Source organism: Neolamprologus multifasciatus, chromosome 13, assembly GCF_963576455.1.
Source record: "Neolamprologus multifasciatus chromosome 13, fNeoMul1.2, whole genome shotgun sequence".
NCBI lineage: Eukaryota > Metazoa > Chordata > Actinopteri > Cichliformes > Cichlidae > Neolamprologus > Neolamprologus multifasciatus.
This window is the reverse complement of record NC_140451.1, coordinates 17,601,231-17,623,519: the sequence shown is the minus strand read 5'-3', so window position 1 is coordinate 17,623,519 and position 22,289 is coordinate 17,601,231. Positions and strand designations below refer to the sequence as shown.

General features: G+C 39.3%; 2 protein-coding genes across 4 annotated transcripts in view; both read right to left on the bottom strand.

Annotated features, from left to right (window-relative positions):
• LOC146505364 (ATP-binding cassette sub-family C member 2-like) overlaps positions 1 to 15,551 on the bottom strand; it is a 49,986-nt gene extending 34,435 nt beyond the window's left edge. Inside the window, exons 1-10 of the mRNA XM_085181777.1 lie at positions 14,394 to 15,551; positions 13,664 to 13,840; positions 3,664 to 3,804; positions 3,444 to 3,581; positions 3,139 to 3,261; positions 2,774 to 2,829; positions 2,439 to 2,688; positions 1,298 to 1,485; positions 802 to 979; positions 72 to 326 (exon numbers count right to left, since the gene is read on the bottom strand). Coding sequence (XP_085037903.1) covers positions 72 to 326; positions 802 to 979; positions 1,298 to 1,485; positions 2,439 to 2,688; positions 2,774 to 2,829; positions 3,139 to 3,261; positions 3,444 to 3,581; positions 3,664 to 3,804; positions 13,664 to 13,840; positions 14,394 to 14,438 — 1,551 coding nt within the window. The 5' untranslated portion in view covers positions 14,439 to 15,551. The remainder of the gene's footprint in view (positions 1 to 71; positions 327 to 801; positions 980 to 1,297; positions 1,486 to 2,438; positions 2,689 to 2,773; positions 2,830 to 3,138; positions 3,262 to 3,443; positions 3,582 to 3,663; positions 3,805 to 13,663; positions 13,841 to 14,393) is intronic.
• Positions 15,552 to 15,684: 133 nt separating this feature from the next.
• The window catches only part of LOC146505363 (ATP-binding cassette sub-family C member 2-like), a 35,807-nt gene continuing 29,202 nt past the window's right edge, over positions 15,685 to 22,289 (bottom strand). Inside the window, exons 24-32 of one of the 3 annotated variants that reach the window (XM_085181757.1) lie at positions 22,062 to 22,217; positions 21,773 to 21,972; positions 21,537 to 21,663; positions 21,319 to 21,420; positions 20,322 to 20,465; positions 17,701 to 17,859; positions 17,448 to 17,614; positions 17,046 to 17,240; positions 15,685 to 15,967 (exon numbers count right to left, since the gene is read on the bottom strand). In XM_085181757.1, coding sequence (XP_085037883.1) covers positions 15,838 to 15,967; positions 17,046 to 17,240; positions 17,448 to 17,614; positions 17,701 to 17,859; positions 20,322 to 20,465; positions 21,319 to 21,420; positions 21,537 to 21,663; positions 21,773 to 21,972; positions 22,062 to 22,217 — 1,380 coding nt within the window. In that variant the 3' untranslated portion in view covers positions 15,685 to 15,837. Of the gene's footprint in view, positions 15,968 to 17,045; positions 17,241 to 17,447; positions 17,615 to 17,700; positions 17,860 to 18,221; positions 19,621 to 20,321; positions 20,466 to 21,301; positions 21,421 to 21,536; positions 21,664 to 21,772; positions 21,973 to 22,061; positions 22,218 to 22,289 lie in introns of those variants that run through there. The other 2 variants (XR_014877421.1, XM_085181758.1) reach the window with 2 other exon arrangements.

Sequence of the window (22,289 nt, the reverse complement as noted above, 5' to 3'; positions counted from 1 at the left end):
CTACAAAAATGTGTGTCATTGTTCAGAAACCTATTGATTGTACACAGAAATGGTTTGGCAGCTCTGCTAACCTGGAGTTTTCTGGCCTTGGTTGCCAGAAATCCATTGATTGGAACCATTAACACCATGACTCCCAGTCCTGCCAACACAGAAGGCCCTAACTCCAGCCACAGGAAAACAATGGATATGAAGATCTGCAGAGGGCAGGACCACAGCAGGTGGATAAAGTTGGTCACATCATTGAAGCGCTGGGCATCTGCTGACATCAGGTTCACCGTTTCCCCTACTGTTGACTCCTTACGAGTGTCATTGGACACCGCTAATGCCTTAGAAAAAGGATAAAAAAAAGCATAACAGCCAAAAAGTGGCAGGTACATGAAGTTTTTGGCAATGTTAGAATGAGTATTTTCTTCATTTCCTGGTATATAAGAATTGCAATAAAAATGTAATAAAATATAAATATATAAATTAAATATATATTCTAATTGCGTCATAATTCGTCACAATTAAGGTGAGGGTTGTTGCCAAAAATGATTTTTGAACTCGTAGAGTTAATCAATCAGATCATTAGTGAAAGTATTACTGGCAGAGCAGAGAGATTTATCCTGTAAGTGATACGTATGTACTCATGTGCTGATAAAAGCGATTTTTAACTAAAGCATCTGACAATTAACTTAAGCAGAAAGCAATGACTGGTAATTTATGACTTCTGATATGTTAAAGTAATTTATATTACGTAGTCTTTGGTTTTTTTACACCAAAGTCAAACAAAAGTCATTCTATCAATCCCATTTGTTTTACCTTTTTGTACACAGCAGCCATAAGTGCAGTGCGAACCCTCATGCCCAACACAAAGCAGCGCTGGAAATACTGTTGCAGGGTCAGAGACTGCAGCAGAGCCACCACCATCAGCAACACTGCATACAAATAGCCCTCCCAGGCATATCTGGATTTGTCCTGAGTGAAGGAGATCATCAATCTAGGGAAAAAAATGAAAACGTATGGATATAGCATCTCAACACGTTCTACTATTTGTCCTTCACTTTTTTCCTGCTTCCTTTTTAACACTTATTTAGCAATTTTCTCTTTCCATTCAGGCACTCCTGTTATCAGTTGTTTAAACTGATCAATAAATAGTGAATAGTTAACCCAAAGGCTTTGACAATATTGATTTTAAAAACCTTCAAGGACGGCTAAATGGATTTTTAAAAATGTTTACATGGGCAACAGAAGCAACACTGTTCTTATGTGTTTCTGTACTTTTGATTCTGTAATATTTTTGCAATACTTTACTCACTTAAGGAGCTGAGGACTGACAAAGGTTAACACATCTTGCACAAGTTTGAAGAAGGCAGATTCAATCAGAATCCATTTAAAGGTCTTGTAAAGGGTGGGAATGAGCCATGAATTTGGATAGTTCTCTTCCTCCTTCTTTTTGTCCTTTTTCTTTTTATTCTTTTCATCTTCCTTCTTCCCCCTTTCCTCCTAAAGGAACAGATTGTTTAAGCACAGTTGATGAGATTTATTCAGAAAAAAACATAGTGATGTTTATTAGTGGTTAGGGATGCACCGATACTGATACTGGTATCAGTTATCGGGACCGATACTGTAAAATGTGTGTGTACTCATACTCGTAAAAGTTAACTGATACAATGAACCGATACCAACTTATTTCATTAATCAGAGGGTGACTTGTCATTTCTGTTGTAGTTTTTTAGATTGGCCACTAGGGGGACATCCCGCACTAAACAGGCACAGGGTTAGACAAGTGAGACTGGCAGCTCCAGATAAAAAAGAGAAACTGGAGGCTGCTGTAGCTAGGCTAAACAAAATGTCAGCAGTGTGGAACAGCCAACTTTAACTCAGGTTTTGGAAAAGCGATGAAAAATGTCAAGAGAAAATCCACGGGCAGTTAAAATAACAGAGGCTCTGACTCATTTTATCGCTCTGGATGACCAGCCAATGCCGGTCGTGGAAAATATAGGATTGCACTGTCTTCTCAGCATACTCGAGCTGCGATATAAAATATAATAAATAAACAGAAGTGTTTATTTATTATTCTGAAAGCTCGAGACAGTGCCAATAGTTCAGTGATATTTTGTTAAATTACAATGTGGAGACTCCGCAATAATTTAACAGAAGTGCTTATTTTTCACTTGAAATTTTTTTGTGGTCATTTTTATTAAGATTTGATTTTTTATCGGCAGAGAATAAAATAAAACCTGTCTTCCAATTCATTGCATTTGTGTGTGTGTGTGTGGTAGAAGTATCGGTTTTTGTACTCTGTATCGGCAAGTACTCAGATCCAAGTATTGGTATCGTATCGGTTTGAAAAAATTGGTATCGTTGCATCCCTATTAGTGGTGTTAATGAAATGTGTTTGGACTGTAGCTCAATATAGTGTGCATGTGTGTGGAAGTGTTTTTGTTTGCTCTCACCATCATTAATACATCCTGACTGACTTCTTTCCCCAGACCACTGGAAAGCCCATTTTGCTGTGGGTCTTCCTGGGCACTGGTTTTAGCTGATTTCTTTTTCATCTTGTTCTGGAAGCGGACCCTAGCTGCATCCAACTCAGGCTTCATGAAATGCTGGAAACACTTATTGATGAAAGCAGTGCTATCACTCTCATTCAGATCCCACATGTCCTCCTGAACCAGAGGTTGTTTGTAGCCTTTTAAAACCATACTGTGAAAACAATGAGAACTTTGAAGACATGGAGCACATATGTAGGTGCTTGTTAAGATTCCTACTATACTGACTTTAATGTTACCTGTTTAACCAGTTGAATGTGATTCTACTCAAAAATGCTGCACCTGCTTCAGGATTCTGTGGATAAAAACAAGGTTCAATATCATATCATATCATATCATATTTAACCTCCTAGGACCTGGCTTCCACATATGTGGACATCACATTTAGACCAAAAAACAAAATTTTGCTCTCAGAAACAAAAATCAAGTAAAAAACAATCTGGTAATTTTTTTTACATTCATCAGGTCCCAATCAGCCCAAATAGCAAAGAACAACTGAAAATGTGTCCCATGAAAGAGTTCGGGTCTTAGGACGTTAATATATGCTTATGAACTTAATCCTCTTAAAACAAACAAATAAAAATGAACAACAACTAAAGGGTACCTCTTTTATAAAGTCTTTAGCTTCTGGGGGGATATCAGCCACAGTAGAAAGAACTAATGAAATCAGTTCAAGCCCAAAAGAAATGTAGAAAAGGCTGAAACGTGGGACATCACGGACCTCGCCCTAATTGCCAAAAATGAGAGAAAGAAAAACTTTAAAGGGTCCTGAAGAAAAATGAAAATGGCGTGTTACTCAAGATATGGAGAGCTAAAAGTCAATCATATCAAGTTATTGCACCATGTCTGAGTAAATCGACTATTTTTCTTCTACTTTAATCCAACTTGATCAAATGTCTTCACTCATACCAGTCTGAGAGCCTCTCGTAGGAGTGTCTGGAAAGGAAAGATGTCACACACTACAAGGAGCAACCAGAAGAGGAAAATAGAGGCAGAGTCTATTGCTCCTTCCCGTCTTAATCCTTCATGGCAAAGCAGGACAAGGATCTAACAAAGAAGACACACCAGAACATAAAAAAACGAATCCTTTCAAATTTAAATAAATAAATATAAACGTTGCTCAATTTACCCATGTGACTGCAAATAAAACTGGATTTGCATAGTATACACCAGCATTTTTTGAAGATTGGTCACTGTTTGGACCAAAATCTTCTCCTAGTGTGACTCCCAGGTGTGCTATGGCCGTCAAGAACAACAGGGACGCCACAAGCTGAAGGAAGAAAACACAGAAGAGACAGGAGAATAAATCATGTTATTTTATGCAAAAAAATGTTTTAATAATCTTTTGCATAAACTTTTAACCAATACTATGTTTTTGTTTTTTCATGAGATAACAAATACTTAAAACTAAGTTCTTTCCCTTCATTCCTTCAAAGTTTTAGAGAAGTGATAACAGATGCTTAAAATACGCAGCGCTGGAATGAGACATCCCTTTGCCCTTTTGCTGTAAATGACTTGTCCTTTCCATGTTAGAACATTTCATACACAGTATATGCATTTATAATAATATATAAACTCACAGAGAATGGCCTGTTGGTGTTTTTGACCTTAACAGAGAATTTACACTACATGTGTTTTAGCTTCAATGTATACACTCTTTTTTTACACTGACCTTTGGAAAAACATTGTTCTTTTTATATTACTCCAGTCCTCGAGGACCAGTGTTCCCAAATTTTTCCATGTGTCCCTGCTGCAACACATCTGAATAAAATTCAGTAGGTCATAGGTTCTCAAACTGTGGTACGCGTACCACTGGTGGTACATGGGCTCCCTCTAGTGGTGCGCAGGAAGTCTCTAAAATTTATTGAAGACTGAATAATATACCATGTTCTGATTCAGTATTTCTGAAAAATTAAAACGTAAAGCTCTGCTATCACTTTCGACATAAATGACGACAGTAAACTAAACAGCAGTGACATTTATATGGTTACTGTAGTTGGACTAGCTGGTATATAATGATGTACTATGTGGTGGCTAGCTACACAGCTATGGTTAGCATAATATAAACACAGTGAAGCTGGAGGATGAACGCTAACTTTTTTCAACTCGACAAAAGTTAACGTGAGGTTTCCCAATGTTTAGGGACAAATGCAATCACATGTCGGGATGATGTAAATGGACCAAAAGTCAGTCAGGGGAACTACTGAGATAATCCATTCACAGTACGAGGTTGGTCATTAATATACTGCTGCATGGGCTGGGCTGTTGTTACATTGTAAGGTTTTAAAAACTGAGTTTTAAAATGAATAGTGGTAATAAAAACCGAGAGAGGTCGACAGTGATCACAGCCGTTTTTTAGGGGCTTGTTCAGATTAAGTAGGACAAGATACAAAGCATTAAACATGTTAAAAACACAACAGCCCTAATAAATGCAGAGTAGTTTTGACCTGAAGGCAGGGTTCATCACTTAAAGACTGGATATGCCACCTGCTGTGAATGTTTTATTGCAGTACAGTTGTTATTATTATCACTTGTCACATCTTGTTTATGACAGTTAAAATAAATAACATTCACATAAGAAATAAAATTGTCTCGTGTAAACTGTATATGGTGCTAAATAGGCCTATACTACTGTACTTTAAAGTCGGTCATAATGGTGGTGCTTTAAGGGCCAAATATTTTATAAGGTGGTACTCACTGTGAAAAGTTTGAGAACCCATGTAGTAGGTCATTAGCGAGACTCTATATATATTTTTTAAAACGTACATTTTTATTTAAATTTACTTGAGTAGGGTTTGGGTTGCCACCTCAGCATGCAGTCAAGGCATCAGAATAATATAGGAAAATAATGAAAAAGCCTAACAATAGGTTCAGTTGTAAAGAGGTTTGCACAGTCTGTAAAATGAGTAATATATGTATTGATTGTGTTTTTCATTGGTTGCTTGAAGAGGTTTCACCTCTCATCCGAGAAGCTTCTTCAGTTCTAAGGTCAAATGGTGGAGAATCCCAGATTTAAACCCAGTGGGAGTATCCCCCAAAGAGGGACAAAGGACCCCCTGATGATCCTCTACCTAATCACATGAGCCAAGGTGTGAAAACGAGAGTGGGTCACAATCAGCCAAGGTTTCCCTAGCTGGTGTTAGGAAGGATAAGTAAGACAGACAGCGAGGAATGCCCAGACCTCTACATTGGAGAGACCAAACAGCCACTGTTAGATTTGTATTGTTTATTGTCATTTATGCTTAGAAATATTTAACCATATATGCTTAGAGGTGTATAATTGATTGTGTAGTGATAGGATGTGTGATCCTTAATAGTCTGCAAAGGCTTTGTGTGGATTCCAGAGTGTTCTGGCATTCACATCCACATTCTGGGAGCATGGGAGAGGGCATACCTTCTCTTATTGTTATATGGTAGGATAAACGTAGCTATATCTGTTTTAGTCTAAGTGCCTTTTGTTTAGATGAACTGCTGGACTTCCAGACCAGCAGGTTTAGGGAAGTCACACACACACATACACACACACACACACACACACACACACAGGCAAGGTACTTTTTGTTTGTATGTAGACGTCATATGTTAATGAACCTATGTATATTCATGTAACCTCAATAAAAGAGCAGTGTTATGGGGGAGCAGACGAGAGTCTGATGGAGGTCAAGTGGGTGGAACGACACTTGGCTCCAGGCAGGTCTCCCTCATGCATGAGTAACATGAAGAACTTTGCCTACTTGGTGTTCAATGCTTTTGCTGTGTAGTTAAATTGTCTCGTTCCAGCGGTGGGCCTGTGCTAGACAGACCCAACATTAATTGGTCCTTCGATGCCGGAGCCCTAGAATTGACATTCACCGAGGGGAAAAAGAGATACGCCGAAAGACGTCAGCCAGGACGTACAGAAGTTCCTGTAGTAAAGTCCCGAGACGTGAGAATTCGTCATCGGGCCGGTGGATTAGCTGTCTGTTTTTTCTCCTCGCTGGATGGTGATTGACGGGATTCGAGATTAATGCAAGAGCAACACTAAGTAAGTACTGTACAAAGAAGAGCGCTGTAGCTGCGTGGGTTCACGCGAGCACGGTCACGCGGGTTTCACGCGGACCTGAGCCGTGCAGTTAATCTCAGGCTTATATAGGAAAGAGAGCGACGGCTCCTTAGCTGCGCGGGTACACGCGAGCACGGTCGAGCGGGTTTCACGCGGACCTCAGCCGTGCGGTTAATCGCAGGCTTATAAACAAAAGAGAGCAACGCCTATGCCGTGTGGTTTCACGCAGGCAGGTGCAGCTCAGTGACTGCGCGGGTACACGCGAGTCCAGGAGCTCAACGGCCGTGCATTAAACTAATGATGTGCATAGAGGCATTTGACCTGTTTGAAAGACTGTCGTATTATTATGAACCATTGTTGAGATATAGAGCACACCTATGAAAACAACTAATATGCGGAACCCTATATGAAGCGGCTGAAAATTACATGATGGAGAAGCTGAATTGAATATGAAAGTGCAAGTCTTTGCCACTGTGTGGGGCAAAGCACGCAACCACTGTGTGAGGTTGCATTGCGGTCTCTTCTGAGCTGATGAGCAAGCTACACATTATCAGATCGAGAGCTGGCTGAGAACTCATCAAAGAGAGGGAAACAGAACTATGATAACTGTGATACTGGAGTGTGCAGCGTTTCTGTGAGTTCAGCTTCTTCTTTCAGATGCGCAGCGGTTTTTCTTCATCTTGACTCATGTGTGTAGAGTGTTCATAGCATCAGCATCATGTTTTTGTTTATTTGTTTTGTTGGGTTGAAAAATTATTAAATAAACTTGTGGTCATACTTATGGATCACCATGGCACATGCCATTGGCCATATGATTTATTTACGCAGATGAAAAAAATGTGAATGTGTCTGACGTCACAGTGTTTTTGTGCGCTGTGTAAAAGTAATTGCCTCAGATTGTGAGAGCGGTGATTCTGCAGGTCACCAGCTATTGTAAAGGGAAAAATTTACATTGTAGATGAAAAATAATCATAGGAAAAAGGTTTTGTGTTTATCAGCCAAGAACACCTACAATCTCATTTTCTGCTTTTAAGAAAGGAGAGTTCAAAAAACAGAGAGAGATGTGTGTTGGTTAAGCAGTGATAATAATAATGAAAATGTCTTAGTTTGTCACTTTCAGGTAAAAAGCAGACCTGAATCAATTTTCCACATGCAGCAGTCGGAAGAAAGTTATAGTTTAACATCATTGGAAACGTTCAGGCCAAGTTTCTGGCTGACTTATTTACAGCACCATGTGTCTCTCAACCTCACAAGCGAGCTCTCACTCCTCCCTGAAGACAAGGAATGCAGTTCCAAAGAGCAATAACATGGCAGATAAAGAGACAGCAGCAAAGTCCTGAGCAAAGAGTCCCAGTAAACAGCAGCAGTGTGGACAAACAGCATCAGAGAAGAAGAGCAAACCCATCATACTGACTGATTGGATGAATGGCACTGTGTTTCCAACAAGCTGCAACTTCACTGTGCATGTGACAAAAATATTTGAGGAGAACTGAGGAGACTGTTGGAGTTTGACATTTGCCACCTTTGGAGTAAAATGGCAAGAAGAGACAGTGGAACACAGGACAAAGCTGAAAGAGAACTGCCTGCTATTGGACTGTTGAAGTGGGATAGGACAACAGAGTGAGACTAGGTAGAACACAGAGGAATGCTGGTGTTTAATGTGGGAAATCAAAATTTGGGTTAGCAAACCTGGTAAAAAGAAAATTGACTGCTTAAGTTGGAAAATTGTGAAGGAGTCTGAAACACTGCAAAAAGAAACATATACAAAATCACACACACAAGCAGAACATGCATTAACCTTACTAACCCTTCCAAACACAAGGGAGCTCATGAAGATTAGACAACATCTTGAGCATGTGAGTCTGTTTATCATCTTGTCCAAGTCACTTAGTGTGATGTAAAGACCAGTGGACTCATAGCACATTAGTTAAGAAATGATCAAATAATAGCAGAGAAGTGTGTAGGAAAGGCAGCTTTAAGAACATGCCCTGCTGGAGATGCAGCTCCACAGACATTGATTAAACCTGCCTAATAACACAAACACACATGCAATGAAGATCAGCTTGTTATCTCTCATCAGTGTTAAAATAGTATAAATTTAACAGACACTTGTTATCAAATGCTGAATTTATCCAATGCTGACAATTAACTCCCTAGGTTGCAGGACAACAGTTTAACTTTTGTGGGAAAAAGATTCTGGTTTGACCAAGCAATGATCAGACAATAAATTTAGTTGTTAATATAGTAAATTGGGAGATGCTTCCTGCTTGATTGATGCAGCACAAGTTATTTACTGTATAAAGGAAATTGTCCTTTGTGATACTATTTTGAACATGCATTTCTGTTGTCCTGTCAACTTAGTGGGTTAATAGCTGATATGCAAATTGGTTGATCATTCTTAGATTAATGAAAGGTGATTGAATTCTAGCACGAGTGAATGGGATGTGTTGGAGTTTGTTGGAGTGGAGACTCTAAAACACTGAGTTTCCTGTTTTGATGTGCGAGTGAATCCTGCACCCAGATACACAACTCTGAATACATAAGAACAAACTTCTTTTGTGAAGTACATGACAACATGTCACATGTTTTGTGATGACGGGGAAAAGGAAAACTGAATAAAATCTGTGGCCTAAATGAGTGAAAAGTATAGACCTGAGGATTAAACTCATATCTAATAAGATATTAGGCTTATGTTGTGTGTTGTGTGGCTGATGGTTGGTTTGGAGTTAATCTAGCTGATGATTTTTCTTTTGTTGTGAAGTTGAGCCTGCCACTTAGTATGATGGTATGATTTACCCTCCTGAGAGGAGGAGCATGTGTCATGACTTAACAAGGCCTTTTTATTTTGATACTTTCACAGTGCGCTGAAAGTTTTGTTTGATGATCTCTGTTGAGCAGATCTGCACGATTAGATCAGAAGCGCTATACGACACGTCATTGAGAATATTGTTGCAAGTGAGCTTCTCCACATTAAAATGGGCTCGGGAGAAAGTCACTTATCTGGGACAATTAGAGATTGCCTAAAAAGGATTCAGCGAGGTAATCTAAACTTCTTCTTTTTCTTTTGAAATGACGTCATTTTGCTGAGGGTGGAAACTAAATGCGACGATAGGTTCCACTATCAGCAAAGAAGGAATGTATGAATGAATGAGTGAAAGAGAAAAAAGAAACTGACTGGTAAAAGCTGACAAAAGCTGACAAGAATTGACCACTACGCAAGGTTAACCTCCACCTAGACAGGACGAAAGGATGGATGAATTTATGTGTGTTTCTTTTTACAGGAGCAGAAAGATGACAGCAACATTCGAGGTTGCGTGAGCTTTGGCCATACTGATTTAGCTTTTAAATGCCACTTTCTGTGTCTGTGCATCTACCAGGGGTGTTATTTATAGGCTTGTGTTGCTCACAGAGGAAACTGTGACAAAGTGTGTATACATCTGCGCAGCGCTAACATTTGCATTTTCTTCTCTACAGCATTACAGTTCTTCATGTGATTTGATCATGTGATTTATAACAGGGCAATTGGTTAATGTTTTTCTGCCACAGGATTTCTGGGCTCATGTGTGAAGAAACTGTGTTTATAGGTTATGAGTTGGTGATGCTGTTACACTGTGTTTTTGGGAAAATGTGAAGGTTACTTTGACAATGTGAATAACATGTGAGACGTTTCCTGTGTTGAAACTAGTGTCACTTCTTTTCACAGCTATGGATGGTTAACTTTATAGTCTTTTTATAGCACCTCTGGAACCTGTCGACCTGCGCCTGGTCACCAGGATGATCTATGTGTGTTGCTAATGTTTGTTTTTCTAAGAGTGCATGTAGAGGATTCAGCAGAGATGGACAAGTAACATGAGAAAGCAAATAAGAGATGCAGTGTTTGTGGAATAGTTTAATATGGGGCTCATTAGCTGGCCACTATTGAGCTCCTAGTAATATATAAGTGGAGTGACTTTGCTTAAGGGAAGTCACCGTTTACATTAATGTCAACTGAGTACATGGGATGATCCATGTCTGAGGCAAATTATGGTAATAATTGTAGTTTACTGATTTGAGAAAGCCTGCACATGATACTTGTCTTGCTGGTGCTGAATACTTTATTGCTCTTATGATACAATTGTTTATAAGTATGAAATTTGATTTCACTTCCAAATCTTGTTTTCCAGGCCATGATGGTGTGTATGCAGGCTCCTGGTGGAGCCAGTTTTTAAGCAAACTTAATATGCAAAACCCACTGACATCTTTTATTGCAGGATTGTAGGTCCGGGGTGGTGCTGCTCCAGAGGTGGAGACACCCTGATGTTGCCTGGGACGTGATCTAGCTAACATTTTTCTTTCAGACAGGAATCTGGTTTTGATGAGTTGACTCATGGGAGTGTCCATGCGTCAAGAGGGGTCCAGAATTACATGAATTACATGAAACTATGTTTTCTATGTTTTCTAAACTATGTTTTCATGATTGTTGCAGTGATTTGTGGGATTAACAGTTCATTTACGGGTATTAAACCTATGCAAATGTTGCATCCAGGTTCAGATGAGGCTTTGATGGCCTATAAGTGAATTTCACTGAACTAAAGAATGTGGTCAAAGGTCGAGCTGGTTGGGGCCCGTCATGAGATCAGATTTCGGAGCCACAGCAAGGATCATGAAGCTGCGTTGGAATGAGAGCTGTGCCAGGGGGCTTTCCAGAGGCCAAAAGAGGAAATTGTGGACGATAGACGGGCACCTGAAGGATGAGGGGAGTATGCCACGCTCCATCGACAGCGCAGAGGGAGTCCAAGGATGACATCATGATTCTGTGAAAAGCACAGGAACCAGAAGCTATGGTGGTGATGACAGCAGTTTCCTATGAACATCACCTAATGCTGTGTCACTGTACTGTGCATACGATGACACACTGAAGACTGCTGGAATCATAACAGCAGTAAGATAACTGGACCCAGCACCCTTTCCACAGAGGGGTTTTTCTGCAGAGGATGGACAGTAGAAGAGTCATAAGTATCCCCCTCGCAGGACGAAGGCCTGAAGTGAGGTGATGGGGGTTGGTAGAGGCCATAAAACTAGAGTGCTGAAGAGGTCTGCAGCTTTCACGATAGCTGAGACCCATGTTGACAAACAACAAACCCAACTGGTATGTTTGAATGTTTATTCTGCATACATTTGGACTCTGATCCTATGGACAGTAATGGAAACAACTGGAAGATACATTTATGACGTCCCGCAGACCTTAAACCACTCTGCAGAGAGACGTGTGATTTACATGTCTTGCGGAGGAAGCACCACCAAGCTGGGATGTTTTTGAAAATGTTACTTTCTTATTTTAACTATTAAGTTAACAATTCATTTGTTTGCTCGTAGGATGCAGTTTGCCATTGGATGAGATCAATGAGGAATGGGATAACTGCTAATACATTTGTTAAACTGTGTACTTTTACAGTCATTTAGGGTGATTGACATATGCTGTGTATAAAAATGTTTGCATTTACACTGTCAGACATGAGGTGATCATAACTGGGGACTTTTCTAGCATAAAGGTCAAAAAGGGGGAAATGTTAGATTTGTATTGTTTATTGTCATTTATGCTTAGAAATATTTAACCATATATGCTTAGAGGTGTATAATTGATTGTGTAGTGATAGGATGTGTGATCCTTAATAGTCTGCAAAGGCTTTGTGTGGATTCCAGAGTGTTCTGGCATTCACACCCACATTCTGGGAGCATGGGAGAGGGCATACCTTCTCTTATTGTTATATGGTAGGATAAACATAGCTATATCTGTTTTAGTCTAAGTGCCTTTTGTTTAGATGAACTGCTGGACTTCCAGACCAGCAGGTTTAGGGAAGTCATTTATGGGGTCACACTCTGACCCCCCCCCCCCCACACACACACACACACACACACACACACACAGACAAGGTACTTTTTGTTTGTATGTAGACGTCATATGTTGATGAGCCTATGCATATTCATGTATATTCATGTAACCTCAATGCTATTAAAATGCTATTAAATCATATAGTATTTTTAATTATACAATCCTGTGATTTCATGGGCATTTAACATGAATTGTCCAAACTCATTAATATATCTTGAGAATAATATAAAATATGTATTTCTGTTTTTATAGGTTTATGGTATATTTACCAGTTTTGGTCAATAATTCTAAAAAGTACATAACCAATAAAAAATGCAGCATTTTTTAAATTATTTACAAATACTAAATGGAAATTATTTACTCATAAAAGGAACATTTATAGATGTTGTCACCATTTTCTTGGGATGAATGTGTGAGGTCAAATATTTCATGAATCATACTTTATATGCATTTTTACGATTTCGGCTGCAGTATAGTGAACAATACCAAAGCCTGGAATAAGTATGCATTTCACATACCACCGTGACCACTGTCACATGAAACCAGGCTGTTATACAGAAATAGGAGAGACAGGTTACCACCCCAGATGTGTCCTCGCCTGACCGGAGGAAAGCGTAGTGCCAGAAGGCTGCGACCAGCCTTTGGGCCGACGAGGGAAAGCCAAGTCTAAACCACGGCGTCTCCCCAACAGTTTTGACCAATTAAAAGCGTCATACATAATTCTCTGTAATGTTAAGTAAAGGTCGCTCTCTTTCAGGACGTTGGTTACAGCTAACTGCTTGCAGACTGTGGTTTTCTGAATCAAAGAGATCCATGTACATGCTTATGGGTTGAACTGCCTGAGGCAATAAATGATTAGAAACTTGGATTCAGACTACATCCTTCTTTTACCCAAGATAAAAAGAATGCGCAACAAATGCTTCCATCAAAACACAACAAATGTGTTAATTGTCAACAAATCCAAGTAAAGGTACATAAACTACTTTTAATGTCATTTTGTCATCTTTTACTGTCATTTTACTGTAATTTGATTCATATTTTATGTATTAAAAAACAAATTCAGTTTTTCCTGTAAATCCTGAAAACTTTACAGTAAAAAATATTTCTTTACAGTATACAGTTAAACATTTGAAACTAGAAGACAGCTACCTAAGCTATGAACTGAAACAACAATTTTTCTTTATGAAGATGCCTTTATTAGATGGTATTTCTTACCTGTTTGCAGATGTAGAGCTTGGACAGCTGTTTTGTGTTTACATTTGCACTCTGACAGAGAGCCAGCAGGTGCCATGGGGCACAGAGCCACAGGAAACAAAGGGGGATCCAGACAAGAACTGTCTGTTCCGCACATAGTGGAAGGTCTGGGTCTGGTCGCTTCAGATATGAAGCATTCTGAAGGACACAAACACACATGCATAACAAAGTCCTGCTGCCCTTCTAAGGCAACCAGAAAGTTGTTTTTAAAAAAAATGAAACTGATTAACTCTCTGAAACCAGAAACTGTCTGAAACCAGAAAGTTAATTATTTTCTTTTCTGCCTTTTTGGAAGATGTCTTTCATAGTTGCTGTGACAAATAGAAACCATGACCTTCCTGTTTGTCCAATCTGTGTTGAACAGACTGACACAATAACATGAACAGCTTTTTACACGTACATCTTTCATTTCTACTGCCTTTTTATCAGCTTCACTTTTCTTACAGCTTTTATTTCTCCAAAGCATAAAAAAGTTAAAAAAAAAAAAAAAAAAAAAAAGATCTTTAAAATAAATGAATAAATAAATGCCAAAAACTATGACATCAACATGTCCCTGACATGGTATTATAAGGTGTTATATGTCTGTTTGCTGTCATTCTCAACTTACATTCCAGACAATTTACTTTGTATGTTACTAGTCTGATATGTTTGTTTGAATTAATTCTTCAGTCTTTCTGCTTGTTTAACTCACCCAAAAAATGGACCCACAGTACTCATCCAGAGCTGCAGCACACATGCTTTACAGTGATAGCTTCAGTCAACCTCAGCTGACCAGACAAGCCGACGCCTCTCACCCTCTGCCCCACTACTGCCGCGTTTTACTCAAATACTGCTGCTTTCTCCTCTGTCCACCCACAGTTCACTGACAATTGTAGGATGTGGCTGTAAGGGACTTTGATCCGTGAGGTTTTTTAAGCAGACAAAAAAAGTTACTTATTGCCTCTACACAGAAACAACATTAATTCAACAGAGAGGTGCTGGATTAGCGTAGAGAATACAAGAATCGAATCTGTGCCTGGTTTCTACAAAAAGTACACTACAGGCTTTCTAGTGAGTCAATGAGAAAATTGAACCGATATAGCAAAATCATTTACAGAATCAAGGTTTGTAATTTGCGCAAATAAGCTCCTGAGAGAGGGAAAAAAGGTGAAGGACTTGCATAAGTCTTACCATGCTCTTTTAACCTACTGAAAAGGGGGAGGGGATTTAGGGATTTGGAGGGAGTGGGGTCATTAGATCCCTTTTGCTGTTATTTTCTACATAAATATTTAAAACCACTAAGGTTTTGATAAATGACTGTTGTCTGACTTTAAAACAAGAAAAGTACTCTACTTCCACTTTGTCATAAGTACACATACAGTTGTGGTCAAACATTTACATAAACTCATCATTGATATGAATGTCATTCTGTGTTTTTGGCTTTTAATGATTTTTAGTTTTCCAGGATGAAATGATTGTACAGCATACATCCTGAGTCACTTTAAAAAACAAGAATTGGGTGCACAGGATGAATTTATTTTGGATTTTCTCTAATCAAAACAGGGTCAAACATATAAATACGTGTCCACTAATATTTGGTCAAACGTCCCTTTGTAAGTTACACCTCAGGGTGACATTTTTGGTTGCTTTCAACAAGATTCTGGAGTAATTATGGCTGGATATTTGACCAATCATCTGGACAGAATTGGTAGAGTTTAAATGGGTGAGTTTTCTAGCATAGAACTGGTTTTTAAGTGTAATCCACAAATTTTCAGTAAGGTTGAGGTTAGGGTTGGGAAGACCATTCCCGAAGCCTAATATTAGCTTGCTTTATCCATTCCAAAGCCAATTTTAATAGATGGATGTAAATGGATGCAGAGGCCTGATGAATAGACTGATAACATTGTATCAAAAAAGAGTTTTTCGAAATTAAAACCAGTTAAGCATGATTTCAGAAAGAAATTTTATTTTTCACACATAAAATGTGTTACATATACAATAGGTTTCCCCATGTTGTTCACTATAGATACGACACATATGTCAGTGTTTCTTTGCATAAAAGTAAAATCAGGTCTTCACAATGTAACCTACAAATAAAACACATACACAAAAAATTGTGCCCTAAATCTTCCCTAAAAGAACAGTAGAAGTATAGATTATAAATGTGTGTTGCTTTCTAGTGTTATCCCAGCATCCTTTGCCATGGCGTAGAAATGACCTTCATTTTCAAGCAGGTTGCTCGGCGAATCAAATTCCACTATTTTTCCAGCATCAAGCACCATCACCCTGTTGGAAAGACACACAGGATTTAATAGTAGCCCACTGAGAAAAGTCCATACTGTGTGGCTTTGGCAGGCCCAGCTCAAAAGTGAAAACTGATGTGTAAATATTTGTGCTGTCTCTGTGAACAGTTAACTCAGGGGAGATACAAACAGACACTGGAGGGAAAGGGTACGCTCATTATTCTAAGGAATCAAAGTTTAAAGGGTTACACAAATAGTGCTGCCTTTTATTACAAGGTTGAGGTCAGGACCAATCTGTTGTACTGCTAGTTGTTCACTTTTATAATGTCCTGCTAAACTAGCAGAACTATCTAGCAGATACCCATTTAAAGATTCATTGAATCCAAGTGAAGTTACTAGTGATGTAACTTCTTGACAAATTTGAGGCTAACTTTGACCTCACACATGTGGAACTTTTGTCACGTTAACTGCTGAAACACCAAAGTATAAACCAAAACAGAACAGAAATGGAAAGCAAAATAATCTAAGTAATGAAAAGAACACAGAAGACCTACAAATGCACAGTATCAGATAGTCGGCTCAACGTTTTAGCCAAAATAAAGTAACTTACAGTAAAGTAAGTTTAGGTTAAGGTAAAGTCCAAATGTTAAAACTACTAATGGAAAACAGAGAGTCAGTACCCCTTGGTCTAGATCATTTGGTCAAATATTACTCTCATGTATTAGATTAGGAGTGGGTTTAAAAAAATCGATTTACTGATTCAAATCATTTTTATTTTGAATAATGCAATATCGATTCAGTAAATCCTGAAATCCTTTTTTAATATAAATGTATTTTCCAGAAACACCAGCTTAAAGCTTACCAAACTATTTCAGCAATCACCATACAGCTAAACCAGGGTAAACACAAAGCAAGATCCGACGGCACGTACATGTACATGCTGTTGGGTGCTGAAAGCCGATATCTCATAGATTCTCAAACTACATGTTTTGCCAACCTCCAACCAAAATTCACTAAACCAGAAGTAAAAGAAGACCAAACTTATGCTTCATGTCAGAAAAACATTGTCATGAATTCCAAAAATTTCATCCAAAAATGTTAAGGGAAAAGGCATAACTCACCTAGAGCTGTCCATGATACTGTGCAGGCGGTGGGCGATGGTAAGGACTGTGCAGTCTGAGAACTCTTTGCGGATGGTGTTCTGAATCAGGTCGTCTGTCTCCAGGTCAACAGCTGCTGTGGCTTCATCCAGAATTAGGATACGTGACTTTCTCAGGAGAGCTCGAGCCAGACACAGCAGCTGCCTCTGCCCAACACTGTATTGTATTAAAGAATTGATATCTTAAGAGGTTTTTTTGCAAAAGAAAAAAGTAAAGCACAAATGACACTCATGTGTTCAAATAAAATTAAAGTTATGTATGTTTTGCAGAACATTACTTAAGGTTTAGAATAACGAACTGTACAAAACGTATACTTATATATAACTTATACCCAGAGGCCGTATTGTTAATTTTATTACCCACCTGAGGTTTTCTCCTCCCTCTGCCACTTTGTGCTGTAACCCTTCCTGCAGCCCTGATACATAGCTCTTTAGATGAGAGAGCTCCAGCACTCTCCAAATCTCCTCATCACTGAACCTGTCAAATGGATCCAGATTCCTCCTCAATGACCCCGAGAACAAAACGGGATCCTGTGCACATGGGATTACAAATATCAGTGTACTTTTATAAATATCAAATTCTTTGACAAGGTTATTGTTTATATTTATGTGTATACCTGTGGTATAATTGTGAGTCTGTGTCTCAGGTCATGCAGGCCTATTGTAGCGATATCTACATCATCAATGAGGATGCAACCTTCAGCAGCTTCAATAATTCTAAACAGGCAGTTGGTAAGACTTGATTTCCCAGCTCCTGTGCGACCGACAATACCAATCTGAATGCAGTGAGAGAAAACACATAAGATCAAAATAACAGCTGGCGCATATTTGAAAAAAAAAATCTACTAATTTTTCTTTCTGGATATAAATTGTATTTAACAGTATAGCAATAAATAATGCAATAATAAGCAAATATACTCAGTCTGTACTTAGTTTGTATAAGATCTTAGACATTTCAGTAATGTTATGTGTTACAGAAAGAAGCAACATTTTTCAGAGGTAGCAGATATTTTATAGTGCTTATAGTCATCACTGCTATTTGTAGTAATTCCGTGATATATGTTGTTGCAATGCAGACAGTCTTTACTAAGTTTTACTTTGACACCAATATTTCAAAGTTGTCAGTGTTTGATCTTACCCTAATCCATTGGGGACTCTGTTGTCCTATTGGGAGACTTCAGTGCATACGTGGGGAACAACAGGGAGACCTGGAGGAGCATGACTGGGAGGAACGGCCTCCCGGATCTGAACCCGAGCGGTGTTTTGTTGTTGGACTTCTGTGCAAACCACAGTTTGGACATAACGAACACCATGTTCTAACATAAGAGTGTCCATAAGTGCATGTAGCACCAGGATGCTCTAGACCACAGGTTGATGATGGATTTTGTAATTGTATCACCAGACCTGTGGCCATATGCTCTGGACACTCAGATAAAGAGAGGGGCTGAGCTGTCAGCTGATCACCACCTGATGGTGAGTTGGATCAGGTGGCGGAGGAGGACGCTGGACAGGCCTGGTGCACCTAAATGTATAGTGAGGGTGTGCTGGGAATTGCTTAGCAGAGGCCCCAGTCTGCGAGATCTTCAACGCAGACCAAAAAACTTCTTGGTGGCAGAGCCCCTGGGGTGGATGAGGTATGCCCTGAAGGCTCTAGATATTGTAGGGCTGTACTGGTTGACACACCTCTACAATGTTGCGTGGACATCAGGGGCGGTACCTATTGATTGATAGATGGTTCCCATTTTTAAGAAGGGGGACCGGAGGGTGTGTTTCAACTATGGGGGATCACACTCCTCAGCCTCCCCGGGAAAGTCTATGCCAGGGTGCTGGAAAGAAGGGTCTGTCCGTTAGTCGAACCTCGGATACAGGAGGAACCATGCGGTTTTTGTCCTGGTTGTCGAACACTGGACCAGCTCTTTATCCTCTCAAGGATACTTGAGTGTGCATGGGAGTTTGCCCAACCAGTCTACATGTGTTTTGTGGACATAGAGAAGGCATTCGACCGTGTCCCTTGGAGTGTCCAGTGCTCAAGGAGTATGAGATCCTTGGCCCATTGCTACGGGCCATTCAATCCTTATACAACCGTTGCAAGAGCTTGGTCCGCATAGCTGGCAATGTCAGGCTTGTTCTTGTCTGGTGATGGGCTCTGCCAGGGCTGCTCTTCTGGTCATAATTTTTATGGATAGAATTTTTAGGCGTAGCCAAGTGATGGAAGGCTTTCACTTGAGTGGTCTAAGAATCTCATCTCTGCTTTTTGCAGATGATGTGGTTCTGTTGGCTTCATCGGGTAATGGCCTCCAGCTCTCACTGGAATGGTTTGCAGCCGAGTGTGAAGCGGTGGGAATGAAAATCAGCACCTCCAAATCTGAGGCCATGGTCTTCAGCAGGAAAGCAAAGACCCAGGAAACCATGGAGAGATTATATCTCTTGGCTGGCCTGGAAACGCCTTGGTGTTCCCCTGGATAAGCTAGAGGAGGTGACTAGGTAGAGGGAGATCTGGGCTTCTCTGATTAGGCTGCTGGCCCCGCGAATCGGTCCTGGATAAGCGCAAGAAGATGGATGGATGGATGTATTGATAGCAATGTTGAATATTCCAGCCTAGCAAAAAAACGTTTGGGAACAACTGCCCATAGACTAGTTACATGTTTACATATCACAGCTGATTATAATTTAAAGTAATACACATAATGTATGAATTAAAAGAAAAACTGATAGCTCACATTATTTTTACAGTTTAATTATATGTAATTATTGTCAACACAGATTGATCTGTGGCATCTTTCTTGAGTAACTGATTAATAGATTTGTCTATAAGACATTAAAAAACCCCAAACAATAGAATGTCAATGTCTTACAGCACAAAGTCCAAATTATAAATTTCAACGTAAATAGCTTTTCTAAACTCAAATACAAAATAATGTGCAGGTCTGTATCTGGAAGCTACATTTTAGATACAGTTGGCCAATCTCGGCCAGCAGAAAGCTTGCACACATTGTTAATAGTTAACCTTTTAAATTAAAAAAAAATAGTGGGACAATTTTATATATTATGGATTTTTCAATGAGAGAGAAAAAACTTCCCAATGATTTAATGTCCATCCAATTTTTTTTTCTTTTTCTTTTTTAGCAGTACATGCTTCTGTATCTTTGGTTAACATATCAGATACAGTAAAACCTATAACTTTTACAGGAACTTTATACATATATGGAGACTCTCCCTCTCACACTCACACACATACCTTCTCAGTGCTGTTGATGTCACAAGTGATTCCATGCAGCACTAAATCCAATTCAGGTCTGTAACGGACTTTGTAGTTCTCAAATTGCACTCTTCCTGCCTCTGGCCACGTCTGTGGAGGTCGAGTGTCAGTTACCCAGTCAGCCTGTACCAACAGAAAAAGAAGCAGAACGCATGTGTAATATAATACAAAAGCTAACAAATTGAGCTAAGGTAGCTCTTTTATATGTTGTGCATTAATATTCAAACCAAGATAGATAGGAAATAAAATTATACGGACGCCATACATACAGACATACATGCATACACCACTAAAATAAAGGAAAAAAAGAAAACTTAAAAAGATGTCACGCTTGGTAAAAAATTAAATAGCTCAAATGAAAATATGCAACCAAGATTAACAATCAAGGCCAAGTGTACATGTGCAATGTTATATTCTAACTCAGATTAAATTCAGTATGAACAGCTCATGATGGGACGTGCTAATCAGTGCAGCTCTGGTGCCAATATGAATAAACAACCCAACTCAAATATAACAGATGGAGTTCAAACATGTGAAATCAAAAGTCAGTGAAACAGAAAATGAAATTGTTGCATCAAAATCTTGTTTGTTTGACAGTTATCTGAACTATTATCGGAGGTATGTTAAGAAACAGTGGAGAAACAGCAGCTGGGAATAAAAGTATTATCACTGTACAGAGAGCAAACATTGCAGTTGATGTCGCACCCAAGCTTATTAGATTCCGGTTGAACTGTCAGAGTTACAATAAACTCACAGCCTGCGGAAATCTTAAAATTCATGTCCTGTTTAAGAAAAGAGTAGATTTTAATTTAACCAAAGTACAAATAATGTCGTATGGCAGCATGGTAGTTAGCACCCACACACTCTATGGTAGCCGGGTTAGGCTCCAGCATCCCCGTGACCCAGATAAGGATAGACATAAAGAGAATGGATGGATGGATAAATAATGTCTTGCTCACAAAGTATTTCTACATGCCTCGCTCTTAAGCTGAGTGTATTCGTTCACTCTCTCCACAGCTACAATATTGGTCTCCAGCGCTGAGGTCGTCATCACCAGCCAGTTGAGGGTCTGGGTTACCTGCAGAACCCCAACAGGAGAGAGGTCTGTGTTTACATCATTTCTGCATTTTAGTAATATCACACATATAAACACTGATGAAATAAGGATAAATTCTGAGTGTTTTTGTGACATACATTTAGGGCATATGATACAGATAGGCCAACCACATTACTGTCAATAGAATCTCTGGAAATGACAGCAAACAGAGCAGCAAAAAACACCACCAGGTTTCCAACAAACTCCAGACGTATGGCCAGCCATCTGTCAAGAAAACAAACCCCACAAATATGCACACAAACAAATTTTAGGGTCTCATCAATTAGCATCACATGCTTATCTGTGTTTGCAGCTACACTGTTCAATGTCTGACCTGTCAGACACGATCCGCAGGTAGATACTTTTGAGGTTCTCATCTATAGTTACTTCATTGTGTTTAAGAAACCTTTCTTGATGCTTGTAGGCTCTTATCACCGACAGGCCAGACACCGTCTCAGCAAAGTGAGAGTATATCGGTGAGCGAGACACCGAGTCCAGCCGGCGCAGCTGTCTTGAAGCGGCAATATAAAAGCGCTGGGTGTAGAGAGAAAGACAAAACAAAATCAGTTTGCATTTCATACTATAGGAAAGTTAGGGTAGCTTTTTTACCTTGTTTAGCTTACCTGTACAAAGAAGTAGATCAGGGCCAGAGGAATGATAACTATGGCAAAGAATGGAGTTGCCAGGCAGATGACAAATACTGTCCCCAGTACAGACATCAGACACAGAAGGCAGGAGCGCAAGGAAGCAGGAATGGCCTCATCTATGGTAAAAATGTCCTTTGGGATAATATTCCAAGAGTTAGTATTTATTAAAGTCACAGGTCAATTTGAATTATAATGCACATTTAA